At 34.4% G+C, this 22,227-nt stretch overlaps 2 protein-coding genes across 2 annotated transcripts; both read left to right on the top strand.

Moving 5' to 3' along the window:
* Positions 1 to 1,086: 1,086 nt before the first annotated feature.
* LOC122277632 (probable auxin efflux carrier component 1b) lies at positions 1,087 to 4,924 on the top strand. Its single transcript, XM_043087710.1, has 6 exons — positions 1,087 to 2,725; positions 3,153 to 3,429; positions 3,517 to 3,602; positions 3,732 to 3,889; positions 4,006 to 4,082; positions 4,496 to 4,924. The coding sequence occupies exons 1-6, from the start codon at positions 1,612 to 1,614 to the stop codon at positions 4,560 to 4,562; spliced, it is 1,779 nt and encodes a 592-aa protein (XP_042943644.1). The 5' UTR covers positions 1,087 to 1,611; the 3' UTR covers positions 4,563 to 4,924.
* A 6,078-nt stretch (positions 4,925 to 11,002) lies between these two features.
* On the top strand, positions 11,003 to 12,884 carry LOC122275376 (transcription factor bHLH106-like). Its single transcript, XM_043084403.1, has 2 exons — positions 11,003 to 11,426; positions 12,293 to 12,884. The coding sequence occupies exons 1-2, from the start codon at positions 11,139 to 11,141 to the stop codon at positions 12,710 to 12,712; spliced, it is 708 nt and encodes a 235-aa protein (XP_042940337.1). The 5' UTR covers positions 11,003 to 11,138; the 3' UTR covers positions 12,713 to 12,884.
* The last annotated feature ends 9,343 nt before the right edge of the window (positions 12,885 to 22,227 follow it).

Here is a 22,227-nt window from a genome sequence, read left to right as displayed (position 1 = left end):
GCCGCAATCATTCCAGCATTTGATGGTCTTTATGCTTCTACTTTTCTTCTGTTGTGTTGCTGTTAATGTTTCGTGCTTTGTCGATGATGATTCGTTCTTTTCATGCTCCTCTTCCTGTGATGACACAATTACTGAGGCCATTGTCTCTTCCAATTGGAATCATTCTTTCCCATGCGTGAAACCTCTCTCTCTCTTCGTGGCTCTGCACTATGCATGCATGGTCGATCCACATCGCTCTTTACCACAATTCAAAACTACTTACAAAATATGATTTATCTATGCTTAATTTTTTGGATTTTCTGTAAAAAAAAATATCTTATTGACAAGCTAAACATATAAAAAAGAGTAATTATAAGTATAATTGTGAAGTGAATAAACGTCGTATAATCGTTTAAAAAAAAATATGAGTATCATATTTTATTTATTTTTTGAAAAACGATTACTCAGTAATTATATAATTTATAATTGTAAATATATATTTTCTAAAAATACACTAAAAATTAATGATATAAAAATGTTGTAGAGTTGTAATAGTCTAGAATTACATATATAATGATAGATATTCGAAACAATAAATGTGGATATTGATACTTAAATTATCACAAATCTTTTGAAAAATGACATTTTTGTGGTATTATGAATAAAGAAGATGCTTATCAGTACTAAAAGTATATTTTTAATATTTGTGCAATTTCGGTATTGTATATTGCCTGTTAGAAGAGATTCAGAGAGTGATTAGTGTCAAATCTATGATAAAACTTTATAGAAAAAATGTAACTTATGGTTCTATTATAATTTAATATTATTTTTTAATTTAAAACTGTAAATATTATTTTCTAAAATTTATACGTACGAACACGGCCTGTAAACATTGCAGAAAGTGAGAGAGAATCTTTTGAAGCTCTCCTCTGGGCTCTGGCCATGGGCTTTGCTTTTTTATTTTATTTTATTTTCTCACTCTATCCCGAAGCGTTCGGTCTTCCTACGAGTCCGAGTTACTCATTCCCCCCTCTGGTCATAATTTTATATTTTCTTTTTAAAAAGGAAAAAGAAGATACCCCCATTGGGCCATTTCTCTTCTTTATTTTTCTCTCCAATTTTCCTTTCCGGATCCAAAAAGGCTAACGATTAAAAAAACTTCTCTAAAGCCCCTAGCTTTTATTTCTCTGTCTGCCATTAAAATGCCTTAAATATAACCCCTCACTTCCATCCCTTTACCCCACTTGCTAGCCTCTATCTCTCACTGCCCTGAAAGTTCACCTTCTGATCATTTCCGACGTCGGCGCTTCCCCTCTTCTCGCCTAATTCTCTCTGCCATTCTTTATAGCTTAATTTCTTTGAGTTCTTAAGAAAATGGGTTAACTTCCTGTGCTTATTTATCCCGGGTATCTTCTCCTTCCTTCCGTACTTACGATAGTTACTCGCAAGGGACATCACTTTACTTGGGTTTTCACGACGATTTTCGGGCGGGAAAATCTCAAAGAAATTCCGGGAAGGTCACTATTTTTCTATCACAACGCTACCTGGGTGTTCTGACTCGCCTCATTTGCTGTTCTATTTTTGCATCCCTCAATACTAAGCAAAATCCTAACAGAGAAGAAAGCACGAAAAATGATTAGTCTCACGGACCTCTACCACGTTCTCACATCCGTTGTGCCTCTCTATGTGGCCATGATCTTAGCGTACGGCTCTGTCAAATGGTGGAAGATCTTTAGCCCCGACCAATGCTCAGGAATCAACCGATTTGTGGCACTTTTTGCTGTCCCGCTCCTTTCCTTTCACTTCATCTCCACCAATAACCCTTATGAGATGAACTACAGGTTCATAGCCGCTGACACTCTCCAGAAGGTCATTGTCTTAGTGGTCCTAGCCATCTGGTCCAGGACCAGCTCAAGAGGCTCTCTCGAATGGTCCATCACACTCTTCTCACTCTCCTCTCTCCCTAACACACTCGTCATGGGCATCCCTTTGCTCAAGGGCATGTACGGAGACTCATCAGGGACCCTCATGGTCCAAATAGTCGTCCTCCAATGCATCATATGGTACACCTTGATGCTCTTCTTGTTTGAGTACCGGGGAGCCAGGCTCTTGATCGTTGACCAGTTCCCAGACACTGCCGGGTCCATCATTTCCTTCAGAGTTGATTCTGATATCCTTTCCTTGGATGGGAAAGAACCACTGGAAACCCAAGCTGAAGTCGGTGAAGATGGGAAACTCCATGTCACTGTGAGAAAGTCAGCTTCTTCTCGCTCCGAAATATTCTCCCGACGCTCACACGGGCCTAATTCCGGTCTTTCACTCACTCCCCGCCCATCAAATCTAACCAATGCAGAGATTTACTCGCTTCAATCATCAAGAAATCCAACTCCTAGAGGGTCCAGTTTCAACCACACTGATTTCTATTCCATGGTGAATGGTAAGAACGCCAGCAATGTGAGCCCGAGGCAATCCAATTTCGGTAACCTGGGTTTCGACGAGGAGAGCGGAGTCGGCGTGTTCGGGAACCCAGCGAGACCGAATGGGGCTTATCCGGCTCCGCCGAGTGCAGGAATTTTCTCGCCGGGTGCAAAGAAGAAGGCTAATGGGTGTGCTGGTGATGGAGGCAAGGACCTTCACATGTTTGTTTGGAGCTCAAGCGCTTCCCCGGTTTCCGAGGGTGGGATCCATGTTTTCAGGGGTGGGGGCGATTATGCGAATGAGCTTGGTGGGGTTGGTCACCAAAAAGGTTTATACAATAATCTTTGAATTTTTATTTCTTGTTGTGCGGACATTGTGGACTATTGGGCACGATTGATTGAATCTGCGAATGAGTCTCTCTTGGATTCTTTTGATTGTTGATGTTTTCATACTACTGTATTTGTCTGCTTGAATATGAATATTGGATTGATATTTGGGGTTCTTTATGTCTTGGGCGTGGGGTGGGGTTTTGTCGGATTTTGTTTGTTACTCCACGACTTTTCGTTTCCCCTTTCATCCTTGGATGGGATGTGATCTCTCGTTCTTCCTTTTCAGAGCAGATTCGAAACACAATACCCTGTTTTTCTTGGTCCCAAGTTTGTTCTTACTAGGAAGTAGGAACGATTGGTTTTATTCTGTCGTTTTCTGTTACTTTTTTGTTATTTTAATATCACATTTTTGTGTTCGATATCTAGATTATGATGAGTTTGGTCGAGATGAGTTCAGCTTTGGAAACAGAACACTGACGAATGGGGTTGATCGGGAAGGCCCGGTGCTTTCGAAGCTCGGGTCGAGCTCCACAACTGAGCTCCACCCCAAGGCCGGTGCTCACGGTGATTCGAAACCGGTGTCTATGCCGCCAGCTAGTGTAATGAGCAGACTCATCTTGATTATGGTGTGGCGAAAGCTCATTAGGAATCCCAATACCTATTCCAGCCTGATTGGCCTCACCTGGTCTTTAGTCTCATTCAAGTATGTTGAAGTTAAATGATTTCTCGTTTTAAAAGCAATTGGGAATTGTTGATTGCTGTCGTTTAATCGGTCCCTTCAAATTTACAGGTGGAATATCGTTATGCCTGCTATAATTGCACGTTCCATAGCCATTCTATCTGATGCTGGTCTCGGAATGGCCATGTTTAGTCTTGGTACGTTACTGCTTAAACCCTGTTAGTATTTCTTAGCTTTTTTCTGCTAGATGGTGAATCAGAAGCGAAAAGATCGTTTTTTTATTGCTAGATTTTTACATATCATTTTGTACTTTTATGGTGTTGCAGGCTTGTTCATGGCATTGCAGCCGAAAATGATTGCATGTGGAAACTCTGTCGCTTCCTTTGCCATGGCTGTTCGATTCATCACCGGCCCTGCTGTCATGGCTGCTGCCTCAGTTGCAGTTGGACTACGAGGGGTCCTTTTGCACATTGCCATTGTACAGGTGAAGAAATGTATACCGAGCCGTCTGTAATTTTTGGTTATCCAACTCTTTTTTACCAGACACAGCTTGCTCTTTCTTTGTGGATAATGTAAAAAAATCTCTCCTTAAATTTTCAGGCAGCTCTTCCCCAGGGGATTGTCCCCTTCGTCTTTGCAAAGGAATACAATGTTCATGCTGACATTTTGAGCACTGGGTTCGAGCACTATCCTTCTTATTCTCATTTAATTTCCGATTAACTACACCACACCTTTTACGAATGTGTACGTGAACATATCAACAACATACTCCTGTTCATGTTTCGTTCGTGGAGACATGTTAGAATGGTCATTGGTGGTGCAGTACAGATATATACACACATATATATTTTTGTTTTTAATGTTATTAACCTTGGTGGTCCAGTATCTACATATAGATAGATATATACGATAAATGTCATATTTAATTACAGGCATATAGATGTCTTTTTTATTTTTTTTTTCAAAATTTCTAAATGCAAATCTCCATTCTTTCTGCATACACACACATGCTAAGTAGCATTGACTCCGTAATCCATTACACTTCCAATTGGTTTTAATATCAGTTTGGTGGATGTTCATGTTGTTGCAGGGTTATATTTGGGATGCTAATTGCTCTTCCTATTACACTAGTTTACTACATCTTGCTGGGACTTTGAAGCTGAGAGAGACACTGAAGCCATTAGGGAAATAGTTAATATAGCAGTGCTTACCGTTTTCAATTTTTTTTTTTTTTTTTTGGGCTTTCTCTAACCAGACTGAACAAGATAGAATCTGCAGTAATGAAAGGAGAAAGTAGGGAGCAGCAAACAGGATAATTGAAGCACATATCATATTTTGAGCCGTCGGGAGAGCTCTTAACTTTTGTTGTCATTTTTCCCCCTTTTTTTCTTCTTAATGGTTAACCTAACCTTGTGCTCCTACTTTCTGCTCCTTTGAAGACGAAAGTGAAGCTTGTATTTGTGGAGATACCTCTACTTATTGCAACTACTTTTCAAAAAAAGATTTTGATTAGAAAGAATCTCTGCCTCAAAAAGTGCTTTCTTTTCTCTTCTTTTCTCGAGAAAAACGCGGCGAGCCAAACAGTCCTGTCTGGAGCTGGAACCAGCTGTCCCTGCAATCTTATCGTTCTGTGCTCTAGCTTAATTGTGTAAAGAAATTTAGGTTGGGAATTGAAAACATGGCCAGGGCTATCTATAGCTTTGTTAGGTTCAAATGGGAAATGGCCGTCATTAATCTACATAACATTACGATAATATGAGGAAAGCTGTGTAGCCTAGCCATGTCGGTTTTGTTCCATGCATACATATAACTTACTGGGGGGGACCCTATAGCCGAAACTCTAAAAGCCCTAGTTTTTAGAGTGATGACTATCAGAAACTTTTGACCGATTCAAATTTGTCCACATCTCTGGTTAGAATTTTGTCCAACATATCATTATTAAATAGCGTTTAAATCCCTACGGATTGGGAATTTGAATATTTTGAGAATTTTTTTTATTGTTTTTTTATTTTTATTTACATAACATTGAGATCATCTCACTACATTACCAAACATAACTTAAAATGATAATAGAAAGTATGTTCATTCTCGTCCATTCAATTGATAACAAGACATGGTAACTAAGTAGCATGAAACTTGTTCCCAAATCAGTGAATGGTATGAATTTTGAGCCGTAGGATATCAAATTATTACTCAATCTCGAGAGATAAAGTTATGAGTTTAAATTTATAATTGTGTTCAATTACATATACATGATGCATATAAGATACAGACAGTGTACCAGATCCCTCAATTTTCACCAAATTCAATGCTAATTGTTAATAGGACAAAAAAATAAGAAAGAAAGGATGATACCAAATGAATCAGATAAAGAACAGGAATTTCTAGGCAGAGAAGTACCGCAAAAATCTCGAAGGAAGTAAACCAAATGAAAAGAAACCGAAAATTTAGTTACAAGTATGATTCTCATTTAATATATGAACTAATTTAATATAATTGGTAAAAAAATAAATTTTATTAAAATTAATATTAATTTAAATTTTAAATATAAAAAAATTAATATTAATATACAGATTAATAAAACTTTATTTTTATATATATAATAAAACTTAAAAGAAAATACAAACAACCTTGTTTAATAATTCTATTAATCACATCACATATTATAGATATTTATTAAAATTTAAAAAAAAATATAAAATAAAAATAATAAATAACAACATTCAATTAATATAATAAAAAAGAGATTCTATGCATCATTTCACGTCATATTAATTATAAATTTTTATATCAATTTAATTGTTCTATTTATTACTTATATATTGTATATTTATTATAAAGAAATAAAAAAATTAAAATAAATGTATATAATGAAAAAGATAATATGTAGAATTATTTAAAATAAATAATTAAAATTGATGTTTGGCCTGAGATGACGTGTAGCAAAACCATCTCTCATTACACACCCACCCGTAAAGTCTGATTCACGTTCCATCATCTCAATCCATCGAAAAAAAGCCGTATTTTCAGTAAAAAAGCATAGTGAACTTGAAAATTGACAGTCATAAAATAGTAGCGGAGACAGGGAGAGAGAGAGAGAGAGACAGCAAACATTTGGCTCTGGGTTCACTCATGACCTGCACGCAGTTTTTTCTTTCTAAAAAGGTTCTTCTTTTAGTGTAAAAAAATTCCAGGAATCTAAATCAAAGCAGACAACCCTTGCTGTTCTGTCAATTTATTAACAGTACCATTTCCTTCTTTTCCCATGTTATCACTTCGGAAAATTCTAAAGCGAAGAACATGAGACTATCCCAGTGAACAAAATGATGAAGCGGGCCCTTCTTTATTAATATTTTTCGTCATTTTCACATATTTTAAATTATTATTATATTTATCAATTATTCAGCTATAAAGTTATCTAAAAATAGATTAAGATTGAAAACTATAAAAAATAAATACAGAATAAACATGCATGCACATGATGTTCCCACGCATGTTTCGTTCCTTAAGAATAATATTAGAAGTTGTAAAGTCATATGAAAACTGGTTTCTCGTGGTTTGAACATGGAAGACTGGTTTCAGTGCCAACATAAACTGTACGTTTTCGCTCAAAGAATATAAAGATTAAAAGGCAAACCCTACTTTGTTAGTCCAAAAGCAAAAGCTGCTACAGTGGCGATTGAGGTATAATTAATGTAATTCAAGTCTTCATTTTTTAGCATGCCCCTGACAATATAATGTACCCTTTTCGTATATATCTAAACATTGTCTAACTCTTATAGATATACGAAGATTATATAAAATAAAATTATAAACTGTTGTGATTTTGTAAAAGATATTAGATTTATTTTATGATAAAAATAATTTTATAATCAGATGTACTACATAAGTCACATCAATTTGTGAGTTTATTTTTATATAATTATTTTGTTGTTAAAGTATTTTTTATTTGATAATAATTTTCATATGACATAAATATTTTTTAAATTTTGTTACGTACAAGTAAAGTCGCGTATTAATTTACGTATCAATACTGATTTCTTCATATTTAAAATTTAAATTAATATTATTTTTAATAAAATCTATTTTTTAACTAATTATATTAAATTAGTATATATATTAATTCATAATTATACGTTATATTTTTCCATACTTTTTAGAAAAACAGGAGAAGTAAACTTTACTAATTGTTTTTTTTAAAAGATTTCTGGTCAGTCTTGACAGGGAAAGTGATACACGCATTATTTAATTTTTGTTAATTTTTATTAACAAGAATCTCAATGATATTACCTCATGGCCTGGGCCTGGCTTTCTCAAAGTCAGAACCATATATATCGAATAGCACGTCCTATTATGCATGTCAGAGGCCTTTTTCCAGCTCATGTTCGCAAGTTTTGGGCCATCAAAAGAGCTTTAAGCAGGCCTAGCTAGCCTCCCCGTGAAATCAAGGGTACGTAGGGCTGGTTAGGGTGGCGTTTGAACAGTAATTTTAAATGAAATAAATTGAAATAAAAATTAATAAAATATTATTTTTTAATATTATTTTTATTTTAAAATTTAAAAAATTGAATTATTTATTATATTTTATATGATAATTTAGAAAAATTATAATGATTAGATAAAATGAGTTAAAATTAACTCTAAATCTAAATAAAATTATGTTCATTAATATCTTAACTCCGAAAGACTTAAAGAATAATGGTATAAATTTTAAATATATAAGCTGTCGCGCAAATGTATTTTCATTAAAAATTTGGTTTTATTGTAAAAAGTATGAATAATTCAGTCTTTTTTTTTTTAATTCAAAAAGTTTGTTTATGTCCTAACATTACTCATTAGATCTACTTTAAATAAAAAATGATTTTACAATTTTATATAATGCAACAATATATATTAATTTTTTATTTTATTTTTATATTTTTGTGAACCAACTTGTAATTGAAAAGTGAGATTTGGGGAACTACGACACATTTTGGTAACACTATCATGATCACATGTTTCAGCTCATGATCAGCCGATGTCATCATCTTGTAAAAACAGGTAGAAGTTCAAGTACTCGCATATATAATCCCATTGGCTAACATATATATTCGATCATTAACCTGTCATAACGGCAAAAGTAATTTAAGTTGGAACTAAATAATAATAAGAGTTATATAATTACAATTTTATTTATAAGACTCGATTATTTTATTTGTTTTTTTTTAATTCAAATTTTGAAATTTAAATTTCATGATATTTAGTCTATCAATAATTGATATGTAGAGAAATAAATTTTTTATAAATTTTTCTTAAATATATTTAATATTTTTAATAATAATAATTTTATATTGCATGCAGTAGGATTGAGAATCATGATAACAATTAGCATATATATATTATTAATTTAATTTGAAGAGTCAAGTCTTCGAAACTTTGGTCCAAAAACATGGCTACTAGGTTTTTCATGACCCACATGATATATATATATATATGTCGCCGAACGATCGAATTTGTGGACCTCCGAAATAAAGTGGCCTACCAAATTATTGTATCATGCAATATTGAATAATTTGGTCAAAGATCGGACGTTTAATGAACAACGTTATAATGAAAGGTCGGAATCCGATAATGGGAAATAGTACTTGTAACCTAACCCAGAGGCAGAGGTACTACGTACGTGGTGGATGTTGTACAACATGCAGGACAAGAGTTGGCCTAATTAAGCTAGCTATCACATGATGACCTGACTAGCTGCTACTTCAATTAAATATATATACACATTAACTTACCACCATTAATTTGTTCGTAAAAGCAGCTATATATATATATCATTAAGGAAAATACATATATAAGAGTAGAGTAGAGTATGCACCCATTTAATTAATTAATTAAAACAGGAAAACGATTTTGCGACAGCCTGTAAGTCACTAATTTAATTAATTAAGACGTGACTCTGTACCATGAGTAGCTTTTTAGCCGGATTGGGGGGATATATATATATATATATATAAATATATATATGCACAAACCATAAAAAAAAAAAAAGTTTGTTATTTTAATTGAGAAAAGATTATAAATAAGCATTTTTCTTGCAAGCGGTGACACATAGCTGCCGATCATTTCATATTTACGTATTGATATATATATTAATTTAATTTAATTGGTTAAAAATAAATTTTATTAAAAATAATATTAATTTAAATTTAAAATATGAATGAATCAATATTAATATACAGATTAATACGTGATTTTACTCGTACATAACAAAACTCCTGACCAAATATTTGTACTGGCGACACATAACTGTAGCTACAAACCAAAGCCTCGCTGCAATTAATTAGGATCGTTATATAACGGCGATTTTATGTTCGTGTTAAAAATACTTTTTATGGTGCGTTTAATAGAACCAAACACATGAATGCAACATGAAGAATATTGTGGTGACACTGCCTTGCAGCAAAAATATTTACTTACGGTGATTCCATAAACCGTCATCATATAAATATCGCCTCTTATTTGTAGCGTTTACCTTTGCTGCGACGAAAACTTCCCGCAAAAGATAGGGAATGTTGAGCGATTCAAATACTCAACGTGAAGAGTGAAAATCAAAGGCAGCTTCTGATTCTTACCGGCTGATGACTGTCGCCGCACCAAAAATAAAATAAAAAATTTGCTGCCTAATGATGTAGTGTTGTAATAAACAATCTTTCAACTAGATTACAAGATAAATGGGGATGAATATGGATAATTTTATTAGAGTCAAGACCTAGCTATTTGCATGCATTAATTATATATAATGTGATGTTTGTTGGGATCCTCGATCACTCCACTATTATCAGTTGCTTAGCGAAAAGGGGTTTGTTTCTTTAAAATAACTTATCTCAAGCTAGCTGCTAGCTATGGGATAGAACAAGGATCTGTCGATCGATCTAACAATATTATCATGCAGTACTTTGATGCAAACAGCTAGAGCTCACTGCATGCATGCTTAAATTAGGTACAACACATGACTCTGATCTGTCATCCTCTCTTTTCTAATTTGGGAGTCACTGTACTCTCACGTGAACAAAGCAAAAACAAAACGTATTAAGCGGATTATGAAACCAAAATTCCATTGATGTACGACGTTACACAGTAGTACTACTAGTAGTAGTGCTGATTATGATCAGTGAAATGTTCCTAAAAATAATGCATCGATCACGTGAGTGTGAGTACTTATCAATCAACGTCTTATATATCTGCAGTTTGATCCCTCAGATTTTTCTTTAGTACTACACCTACTACGTTTGAAATTGTAATAATAGAGATGCTCATGAGGTCCTTTTCATGTATTCGAGCGCTAGCTTTTATATCGGATGGAAAAATTAATGACAAAATTGAAAGGATAGTGCACTTAAATCTTGATTTCTTAGAAGATAAAATTAGATTTTATAATAATTTCAAGAGATTTTAATCATATTATATATTAGTTAATCCATTTAGAGTATAATTATTAGAAGTTACAATATCCTTAAATATTATCTCTGAGCATATCTAACAGCTACATTCGTTGGTCCGAGAAATTTGATCTACTTTTTGCACGACAACATTATTAAATCAACGCACAAAAGGTCCCAAAGGAGCCAAGAACCAGAAAATTCTCATATTATATAACCCTAAAGACAAAACGCCACCGAAAGCTTCCTGCACTTTCTTATTTCACACAGTGATCAGTCAAGGATCCAAATCATAAGCACAAAGGGGAGCCCAGCATGCATCAGCCTGCCGAAAACCAAGACCTCTACCGCTTCATCACCGGCAACGGCGTTATCAACGTCGGAACATATGGTTTCCCGGCCAACTGTGAGTTTCCGGGGATGCAAAGCTTCTCATGTAGTTCCTCATACTATCCCTTGGGGGTGTCGGGTTTAGCGGATACGCCACCGCAGGATAGAGCACTTGCCGCTTTAAAGAATCATAAAGAGGCTGAGAAGAGGAGGAGAGAGAGAATCAACTCCCATCTCGATAAACTCAGGAGTCTTCTTCCTTGTAATTCTAAGGTAATTAATTGGCATATTATCTTAACTTACATGCACGGGTGCGCATGTGTGTAAATTCTTTCTATATATGTGGGGGTTAGGTACTTTACTGACTTTGATGTTTGAGAAGGACGTTCTTTTCCAGGTGAAGGGTTAGCGTCTGCGAACGAGAAAGAAATTGTTTTTTTTACTCAACATGTGTTTTCGATTTGATTTTTGAATGGTCGTCGTAAAAACTATTACAGCCTTGAAGGGTCACAGACTCACAAATATACCTTGCTCCACATAAGATTCTCGTGTTCGTTGTGTTTTTTGTTTTCATGTTGACTGTTTGGTTACTAAGAAAAGTACACAAGGAAATGAGAGAGATAGAGATACGTTGAATCTTGTACTTTCCACTATTTATGTCCGAGTAAGGCGGCTTCTCTTTGGAAAAGAGTACTCTCATGGCCGGTTTACTTGCTCAAACTTAATTTTTTTCATGAACTAATGCTTTGATTTTATTTTCGTTTTGGTCTGTGTGGCGGGCCGAAGTGTATTTTGAAAGAAAGGACTCAGAGTTTCAGTTTTTGTTGTTTCTATTTCTAGGAAGATTAATTAATTAGGATGTTCTGCTACAAGAGAAGAAGAAGAATGGAGTACTTAAGAACTAGCTTTATGAATTTAGATGATCTGAAATCTCGGGTTCACAAAATTCTTTTGAGACTTTAGAATGTTCAAACTGCATACACAGAATCTGAAAAGAGATAAGGGGTCAAGGCCTTTTTATCTTCTATGGCTACTCGTCACTTTAATTGGGAAAGTTGCCCCAGCTTTTCAAAATACGGTTTTCTGATCCCCCAACTCTATCCCTTCTGATCATCTTTACTTTTTCTGCATCTTCTCAGACAGACAAAGCTTCACTATTGGCAAAAGTGGTTCAACGTGTTAAAGAGCTGAAGGAACAAACGTCAGAAATCACTGAACTGGAAACCTTCCCGTCTGAAACTGATGAAATCACCGTACTCTCGGGCGACCACAGTGATGGCAGATTAATATTCAAGGCGTCATTGTGCTGCGAGGACCGCACCGATCTGATACCAGACCTAATCGAAATTCTAAAGTCTCTCCATTTGACAACTCTAAGAGCAGAAATGGCCACACTCGGCGGAAGAATTCGCAATGTTCTTATTGTCGCTGCGGATAAAGATCACAGCATTGAGTCAGTACATTTCTTGCAAAATGCCTTGAAATCTTTACTCGAACGTTCAAGTTCTAGTGAGCGGTCCAAAAGGCGACGCATATTAGATCGAAAAATGATTATGTAACCGTACGTACGTGATTGCTTGTTTCGATTTCCAAAATTATCGTTAGCTTTTGCATTTCATATCTTCCGAACATCGAGAGCTAGTTTACAATATGCAGTGTGATATGGGGGTTTGTTTGTTTCAACCCATATAATATGACAAGAAGAACAATTTATGTGTGAGCTTGTTGATATATAATTGGCTATTAGGTCAAGACTTCAGAATCTACAGCTTAATTAGTACTTGACATATATAGTTTTTCCAAGAAAAGTGCAAGAGTCTATAATTTAAGTATGAGCTGATTTGTTTATATATATATATGCATGTATGCAAGTGATTTTGTTTCATGCAATGGTGTGATCGTTGAAAATTAATCATGAATAAAGATAAGGAATTTGGAACAGGTTTTCTCTTCCTTTTTTTCTGGTTTTTTTTGGGGGGGGGGGGGGGGGGGGGGGGGGGGGGGGGGGGGGGGGGTTGTGTGCTCCATTAATATTTGGCTTGAGTTCTGTAAGTTGGTGATCAGAATTGCTGAGAAGTGAGCTGGTGATCAGCTGGTTAGATCATGATAGATAGTATGCATTTAACGTGCCGTCTTCTAAAAACAATGGAACTCTACGAAGTTGCATGGATTTTTCTGACAAGAACAATTTGATTGAATTGCTGCTAATTAATTCGTGTACGTAGTCTTCGAACGAAATGCATGCTCTGTATTTCTTGTAAAGACTCATGATTTATTGAAACTACCAATGTAATTAAGTTTTAAGGACTTTCAGTAATTTATAAGCTGTGCTGTATGAGAAAATTACATTTGATATTATCTCCACTTTGGATTTTGAATGCGAGATGTTCCCTCCAAATACGTTTCTGTCTTCCCTAGATCCAGGGGTACTGTTCCTTCGGGCCATATTTCAAATCGTTCTGGTCTCGGACCACGCACTACTAAGCTTTGTTTGGATTATATAATATAGTTCATTATTACCTTTTACATTCATTTTTGCAAGATTATGTTTTTTTTTTAAAGAAACTAGCTTTGGTTTTTTCCAACATTACCGAGTTTTCAACGTTGCCAATTGGATATAATATTATATATACTTGGGTCAAAAGTAGTAGCAACAGCAGTTGGATTGGCATTATATAGCTAATCACTGCTACATGTTTTACGGGAGCGATTTCTAAAAATTAAAAATATGATTTTTGTAGTACTCATGTCTCCTTCCTACTTATCAATTTCCCGTTGCAAGAAGAATAAAATCAGACAATCTCCTTTCAGATCAAGTACTGCGTGGACAGTATATTCAGGGACTATCTGCAACCTTTCGATGGAGGTAACAAATTTTGCAGCTTCTCATGAATTTAGGTTTGGAGGAACGTTTGAAATGTTTAGGTTATTTAATTTGGGGTTATGAAACTAAGTTCTGAATTATGGATGGTAGAAGTTTTCGTTGTTTGGTCCAATTTTTGAGGATCTTTGATCAATAATGAGAGATTGACCAAGTGAACTGATCATGATCGAAAGCATGCAGTGTTATACATAATGGCCAAATGAACGAGAGAGAGAGAGAGAGAGGGGCGAAGGCGTGCGTAAAGGGAGCTGGCAAAAAGCAGTAATCATGGGGGCAGTGACAAGAAGACAAGAGAGACCCATAGGAAGTGTGGTGTTATGTGTGATGTTGGGGGGGGGGGGGGGGGGGGGGGGGGGCTCTTTTTCTTTTTCTTTTCATTTCATGAGTGGAGACAATGTGCATTGCGGATCGGACAACCCTGTCGGGGACGTGCTTTCAATCTCTGCAAAGTGCAAACCTCTCTGTGTGGCCCTGGCGTGCATCCTTTTCTTATACGATAGAATTGGTCCTCTGTGCTAACCTAGCTATGATCTCTGTCTGTCTCTCTTTGACCAATCATAACTCCCACTGGATTCAATCAGCTTTCTCCACTGTACGTTTGCAGATGCAGCATGATCTGCATCATCTCGTGCATCCTAAAATCTACATAACTATTACTGCTCGCTTTGTAATCTGGATATACATAACTACGGTACGTATTTAACTAGGAGATCGATTGAGCACTTTCCCATAAAATCACTGTACAACTACAACCTAGCACTGTTCCTTCCTGCGTTTTTCAGTCATCTTCCTTTGGAAGATGGTGATAACAGTTGTTTCGATGCTTTGGAGCAAATTTGAATATCTATGAAAGCTCTGGACATTTGGCCCTGACAGTTCGAATTCTGGAAGTTTTTACATGGATCCATATATATTTCTCAAGGGCTTTCAGAAGTACTCTCGCACGGATTTTGCATTGAGCACTTGGAATTCATGGAATGAGGTTCTAATCTGAAATTTTTGACCTCAAACACCCGATGGGTCCTAATTTTGTCATGATCTTGGAGTTGGTGAGTAAAAGATGTTATACAGTGCTTAGAGAAGTCATTGCAGTAGTCATGATCCGTTCCAAAATAATAATGGGAAAAAAGAGGTCAAGAAGAAAGAAACAGTCCCTACACAATTATTGGAACTTGGAAGAGACATAGATGATAGATCCTCAAGCAAGAAGCTAGTCATGTAGTACTGTCAGAATGACGATCGATCGAGGACTCCAAATTTGGAAACGCCAACGGATCCATTTCCCTCGTCGTCGGATGATCAGTTCAAATTCTGAGGACGTGATGATCAATACCTGTACCAAACATCTTCCACTTCACCCCTCCTTTTGATGAACTTAAGAAAAACCGTAGTTTCAAAACGAAAGAATTTGGTGAAATTATCTACAAATTATATTCTGTGTTAAGTATTAAAAAGTTGATCGCGATTTAAAAAAGAAGAAATGAAAAGTGAAAAAAATCGTCTGTGAGTTATTGTATGAATTTTAGGACCTCGAAAAGAAATTATTAAACTACACGAAGTCGGTCCTATAATATTTATTATTAGTAGTGTTACATATACTTATAGTTTTACTTATATCACTCATTTTATTAGTTTTATTTTAAATTTTATATTTTCATACTATCAATAACTGATATGTGAGGAAAGTAAATTTTTTCAAATACATTTATCATTTTTTATTTATTATTATTCGACTGAATTTTTCGAAATCACTAGGGTCATGATCCATTGCCAACTTGGGTGCAATTGTAGAGATCACTGTCCAACCTTCCAAAGGGTTAGAAGCAATTGGTGCAAGAGTCGAATAATTGATAGAAAAAGTCTCTCATATGGCAACTGTTAACACGAGCAACTGGTACAAGACATTCCTTTGACAGGAGTAAGCTAGCCCAACATATGCATGGGTCTTGATGTGTCGAGCTTGTTATTAACAGCCCATGCTGGTGTTTTATCCAGAGGCCCAAATCGGCAACTGGGCTAGTTAGCATGAGAAGGCAGCTCCACCTTACTCTATTCATGTTCTCAGCATATTCACTGATCGATAAAACTTTAAGAAATGTTATTATTTTGAGGAGATACTTGACTCTTAGATTCAGTTTGGCAATTAAAAATTTTTATTTTAAATTTAAAATTCTCATTTTATTATTATAATTTTTTCAAATTTTCATATAAAATATAATAAATAATTTTATTTTTTTAACTTTTTTAAATATTAAAACAATAACAATAAAATATATCTTAAAATTCAGAATTTTCATATCAAAATTATTAATGGCCAAACTGAACCTAGGCATATTACGGTATTTACGGCGATCTTAAAAATTGTAGATTGGATTTGGGTTTGGGCTTATATAAGTAGGTTGGGCTTCATATATATATATATATTTATATTTTCTTCTCGTACACAGTGAATGGGTTCAATAAATATAACTTGAGGTGTTGGGATGTTGGAAGGTTACGTAGATTCTTTTATATAACTTGACATTGTCAAATTCGACAACAATAGAGGACAATCTCTTTCATTATTGTTGCTTAAAACAGACAGTTACCCACTTTAAAGCATCGAGGTGCCTTAAGCAATCAGGTATATATATCCTTTATCCTTCCCGCTTGTCTTGGCATCAAAGCTCGCTCGTGACAAAAAATAAAACAAAACATAAAAACTAATGGACTACTAAGATAAGGAGTAATGCTACCTATAATTTGCAATGCATGTATAAATAATTTTATCTTTAAAATTTTTTTAAATTATTAAAATATCTCTCTTAAAATGATATTTTTTCTCCTTTAATAAAAGGTTTGCACATGTAATCTCTACTTGAAGATTGTAAATAGAATTTTTCTAAAATAAGTGACTGGTTGCGTGCTTTGGGTTGTTTAATTTCTACCAGGTATCAACCAGTTTATTGCTTGTATTTAAACCTTCCAAGCTGAGCATCTGTTAATACAAACGGGGATGTACTTGTTATCCCATACAACATATTTTATATATTTTAAAAATGATTTATTTTATTTTATTCTTGTTAAATTAATTAATTTGTTCTACTTATTATCCATACACCACATACTTATTAAAAAAAAATAAAAAAAAAAATAAAATAAACGTGTTGTGTGTTGTGTATAAGGGATGAATATTCAATACAAAATGGAAAATGATAAATTTATAATTAGTCTACAATTATTTTACAACTCCACTTAAAATGAATGGTAGTTATGTATAATTAAAATTATTTTTTTAAATTAAAGTGACATAATTATATTATAAAAGAATCATAAAATTTGATTGTTTCCGTTAAATTAATACGCAATAATATTGTCTTGTTTTGTGATGTGTCATAGAAATTAGAATAAGCATTTGCTTGGACCATAAGTTATTAAATCTAGTTCTTTATTGGCTTGAAAATTTTGCAATTAACTTAAACTCCTTACGGCCTTCACGTCTTACCCACTCGTGGACGGAAAACTTTTATATATATATATATATATATATGATAAATGATATTTGCAGTCGTAGTTGTGCAAGCGATATGCAGTCACTTTAAAAAAAATAAATTAATATGGAATCCACATTAAAAAAACTATCTTTTTAATCGTAGACCTTACTATTTTTTAAAATAATTATGCGACATTTATAATTTTGCGACTGTAAATAATATTGCTATATATATATATATAATAACCTGCATGCGTAGAGAGTGAAGCGTTCTTTCGGGGTTCTTAACCACCACCCTGTTGTTGGTTAGCAAAGAGCAGCTTTTAGGAACTGCCTTAAAACAATTAACAAGACAATATGATATACACACACAAGTAATATAATGTACATATTCTTTAGGAGTAATATTATATACAATTATTTTTACGTATTTTACTAATATGATTGACTGGATTTATATTTTGTTAATATACAACCAATCATATTAATGAAATGCGTAAAAGAATATACAAAAATGACTACACATAAAATTTTTATATTCTTTACAAGGGTAATGATATGTGTTCATGGGTGTATTTGTATCGTGTGAAGTTATAAGCATTAGATTATATAAGCCAATTCAAACTTGACCTGTTTAATTAACAGATGACACGACATGACTTGTTTAACTCGTTTAGTAATTAATTTTCAACAAGTTAATTTAGACACGATCTATTTTACTTGCTTCAATTCGTATATTTATTTTTTAACCTAATTAATATAATTTATTATATAATACAAAAATAACTATATAAATAATTCACAAATTATTTATAAAATAGTTTATTATCAATATCCAAATTAATAACATATAAGACAACTAATATTTTCATAAAATAAAAATTACATATTAAAAAAAAGTTTATATATAATGTAGTCAAATACTAATATTAATATCACATATTCTCAACATCAGAAAAAGACATATAAGATCATCAAAATATTTATAAAATTTAGAAAAAGAATTTATTTGTGTTATACGGGTTGATTGTGGGTTTTGTGGATTGACTTGAAATTGACTCGTTTATTAATTATGTCTTATCAATTCAATTTGTTATAACCTAAACTCATTTATATTAAATTCAAATTTACTAATGTCGTATTTATACGTCTATCATATATTGCTACTCTTACAGGCAACATGGGGATATACTTATATCACATCAAATTTATCAATTTATAAGATTATGTTTATATAATTACTTTGTGAGTAGGGTATTAATATGATTCCAAGTAAAATCAAGTTTTGTAATTTGTACAGCCATTTTCAATTGCAAGGCACAGCTTTTAAAACCAGTTACTAGCGCAGTTAAAAAGATTGAAACAGCTTTAATTTGTCTATTACTCGTTGTCCTTTCGAATATCAAAGCATGCAGTAGTCCAGAGTCCTGATGATATCACAGTGCAGCCAAGCAAAACCCCCTGCCTCTCCTCCACAAGTTGAAAAAGAACAAAAAATACTGGATGAACCCCTCGACAATAAAGAACGCTCGGCTGCCTTGGGCAGCAAATTAATTAGAAAAAGGTATTTCTTTCCCGCCAGATTAATGACTGGCCTGGGCCTCGACTCTCTTCGATCCCCACCTTCACGGCTCTAGAATCCAGTGGGATGGGTTCAATACATAGTGTAGTTTGTCTTATTTTGTGTTGGAGTTTCTTGCTGCTTTTCAGTGGTTCTCTTTGTTTTCTTTTGTATAGTTGCAATCTAATTCAGACCCTGCCCCCAACAGAAGTACTACTGCAGATAAAATAACAGTTTTCTATCTTTAAAAAATGTCTGCAATTTTAGAAGGAAAGGTGTCAGGAGAATAAAATTAATCAAGTGAGCAAGAAAGTTGCATTTTGGGGAGGTGGACTGTTGGAGAATATATCTCTGATCCCTATGAAAGTCCAACAAAGCATATTAATCTTTTGAACACGGAACCATCACAGAAACAACTGCCTTACCGCGATGTTTGACATGTGTCTTAGATGATTGCTCCCACCTAAAAAGAAAAGAAAAAAGAATGAAAAGAAAACATCGGATCAGAACAGCATAAACTGCCGTAGTTTGCTCGAAGTGCTACAAGGGACCATGTTGTGGCCAATTCAATGATCAAAGAACCTCAAATGGCTGTACGTCTGTCATTTTCCCCATTCCTTCTCTCTGGTCAGAGCATTTTAACGAAATGGAAACTGGGTTTCTGTTGGGTCACCTAACAAAATCATAATGAAGATAAAGTGGGGGCTACCAAACTACGATTATGCACGTAATGATGACATTTCTCAAGGCGTTCCTGTGCTCAAAACGGGTTCTAAATAATGACATATCTCAAGGCATTACAGTCCTCCCTCCCTCCCAAAAAAAAATATTTAACTCCAACTTTAGACTTTCTGGCAGCCATTTGGGAAGAGATTAAAAGAAGCTAATTTTCGTGATTAGCGCCTGAATATTACCATTGGATTCTCCTTATCAACTGAGTTTTAACAAACATTTGACCTAGATGGCTAATAGTGTCTTATTAGTCAAGCAATTCCTTGCTGTGGCGTGGAAACATCTGTACCCCATGTTATTCCATGTTCATAGGCAATTTTTAATCCGCACGTACCAACTCTCTCTCTCTCTCTCTCTCTCTCTCTCTCTCTCTCTCGTGGAGGAACATATATACAACTTTCATTGTCTATCATCTGTAACAGCTTTATTCTATAGAAAAAGAAGGGTCGGAGAGGATGGCATCAAGGAATCAGAATTCTTTTTTTGCTATTTGCACAAAGCTCCACTACGCAATAAAGTAGCATGATTGTAGTCCTTATTTACCTTTCCCTAAATTTAGGGTATCATCTACATATAGTGGACAGAAAAAGAGCTTACCAAATCTAATTCATATTCTTTTGTTCAGAGATCCCTTTTTTTTTCAGGGACTTTGTCAGCAATAGTGAGAGGGTCACAAAAAGGTTCGCATTTTGATCAATCTTAGTTCAATGTATTCATTTGTCACCAAGTTACAGCCTTATTTTGCTTAAATTGTTTCTTTATAACAAGGATTGGAACCATGAGTACTTTGCTTTACCGCTTCCTCGCTAATTACTTAACAATTAATGCACTGAAAGATGGGAAGCATTTGTGATGCTTAAATTCCACTCTACAATCACATCATCGTGTGTATGAAGAATCGAAAGTGATAGGATTAAATATCATTTTTTTGTTGGTTTCTCTTTCTGAGCAGGTTCGTATCACATGTTAATTGCATGAAAATTTGTCTCTAAGTCACGGTTTTCGGCTAAGAAGCATTCAAAGTCAGCCTGCATTAATATAAAAATGCTTCGGTGGTCGCATCATATTAAGGATTTAGCAATAAAAACAAAACAAAACTCCAGCTGCATGGTTGCAATAAAAGGGCAGGGAAAAAAAGCATGAGAAAGGAGGAATTCCTCTCGGTTGGGGCTGAGGATCGGAGCTAGATTGGGTAAGACTGAACACGAGGGAGCGATGTAAGACAAAATGATTCAAAATTGTCAAAAGTTACAACCTGAAATATTTGGCAAGCTCCATGCAAGTGACGTTCCTTAATTTTCACGAGCGCACGTACAAGACCAGCGACTAATTAAAGCCCAGCTAGAGGTTGTTGGTGGATCAATTAAATTTCAACATGATTAGAGATTACAAAATTTTCCATTATTTATTTATTTTTTTATAAAAAAAATCCACGTTTCCATGCATGATCTAGATGCTTAATTATATAAAACATCGATAAACACATGTTTGTATTAATGTTTTCTTATTGGTAGAGAAAGTTCTATGATTTAAAATAAGGTAACAACTAGCCAGCATGTATTCCGAACAACAAAGAGGTATATGAAAGCAGGTTTTGATTGTTTCGGATCACCTGTATCCATGCATTATTCTGAAAAACAAATTACTTGCCAGAAAAATGATAGTTCGTGGTATAATTTAATGTTTTCTTTGCTTTTCTCAGGGCATAGTGTGCTGAAATGTTCAGGAGGTGGGAAATGAATCCAATCATTCCTTATTATCTTAAGCAGATCAAATGAAAGAAGAAAGAGTGGTAACCCAGATGGATTATTGATCATGCGTGTGGTTTTAATTTAATTATAGAGAAGTTTTTCTACTTTGAAAGCTTCTCAATTCATGGTTGGTTTTGGAGGAGGGTCCATTAATATATTAATGTGACCACCGGATGCCAACCTGATCTCAGCTCATTAATCATGATGCTCCAAATATTGCACACCTCATATCATATCAACATTATGATTTACATATACCTCTTAGAAACATGAAGTATATTATATTATACCCATAAAATAAATAATGATATCATGTATTTCTTTTCTAATTTTACTGATCTTTGAAGCAAATGCTATGTGCATGACACATGCCCTGTGCCCTAGTCTTTTCTTAGGGTTTTCCTTGATTTTTCTTCTCTGCTTTTTTTTTGGACACATTTTCAGAATGAAAGTTAAACTGCAGCAGCCTGCATAGGTCACCTACCAAACATGTTTAGCCCATTCATAGTCACTGACCATGGTCATGCCCTTGGCCTTGGTTTTGTTAAAAACACACACAAACACATATATGCATACATACACGCTTCATATTATGTTAATCAGTATACCATTCAAGTGGCAATGATGTAGATATGAATCCGATTGGTGGGGGTGGGAGTGTATTTACTCCCTTG

The sequence above is a fragment of the Carya illinoinensis genome, chromosome 9, assembly GCF_018687715.1.
Source record: "Carya illinoinensis cultivar Pawnee chromosome 9, C.illinoinensisPawnee_v1, whole genome shotgun sequence".
In the NCBI taxonomy this organism is placed as follows: domain Eukaryota; kingdom Viridiplantae; phylum Streptophyta; class Magnoliopsida; order Fagales; family Juglandaceae; genus Carya; species Carya illinoinensis.
Note: the sequence above shows the minus strand (reverse complement) of the source record. Positions and strands in the feature narration are given on the sequence as shown.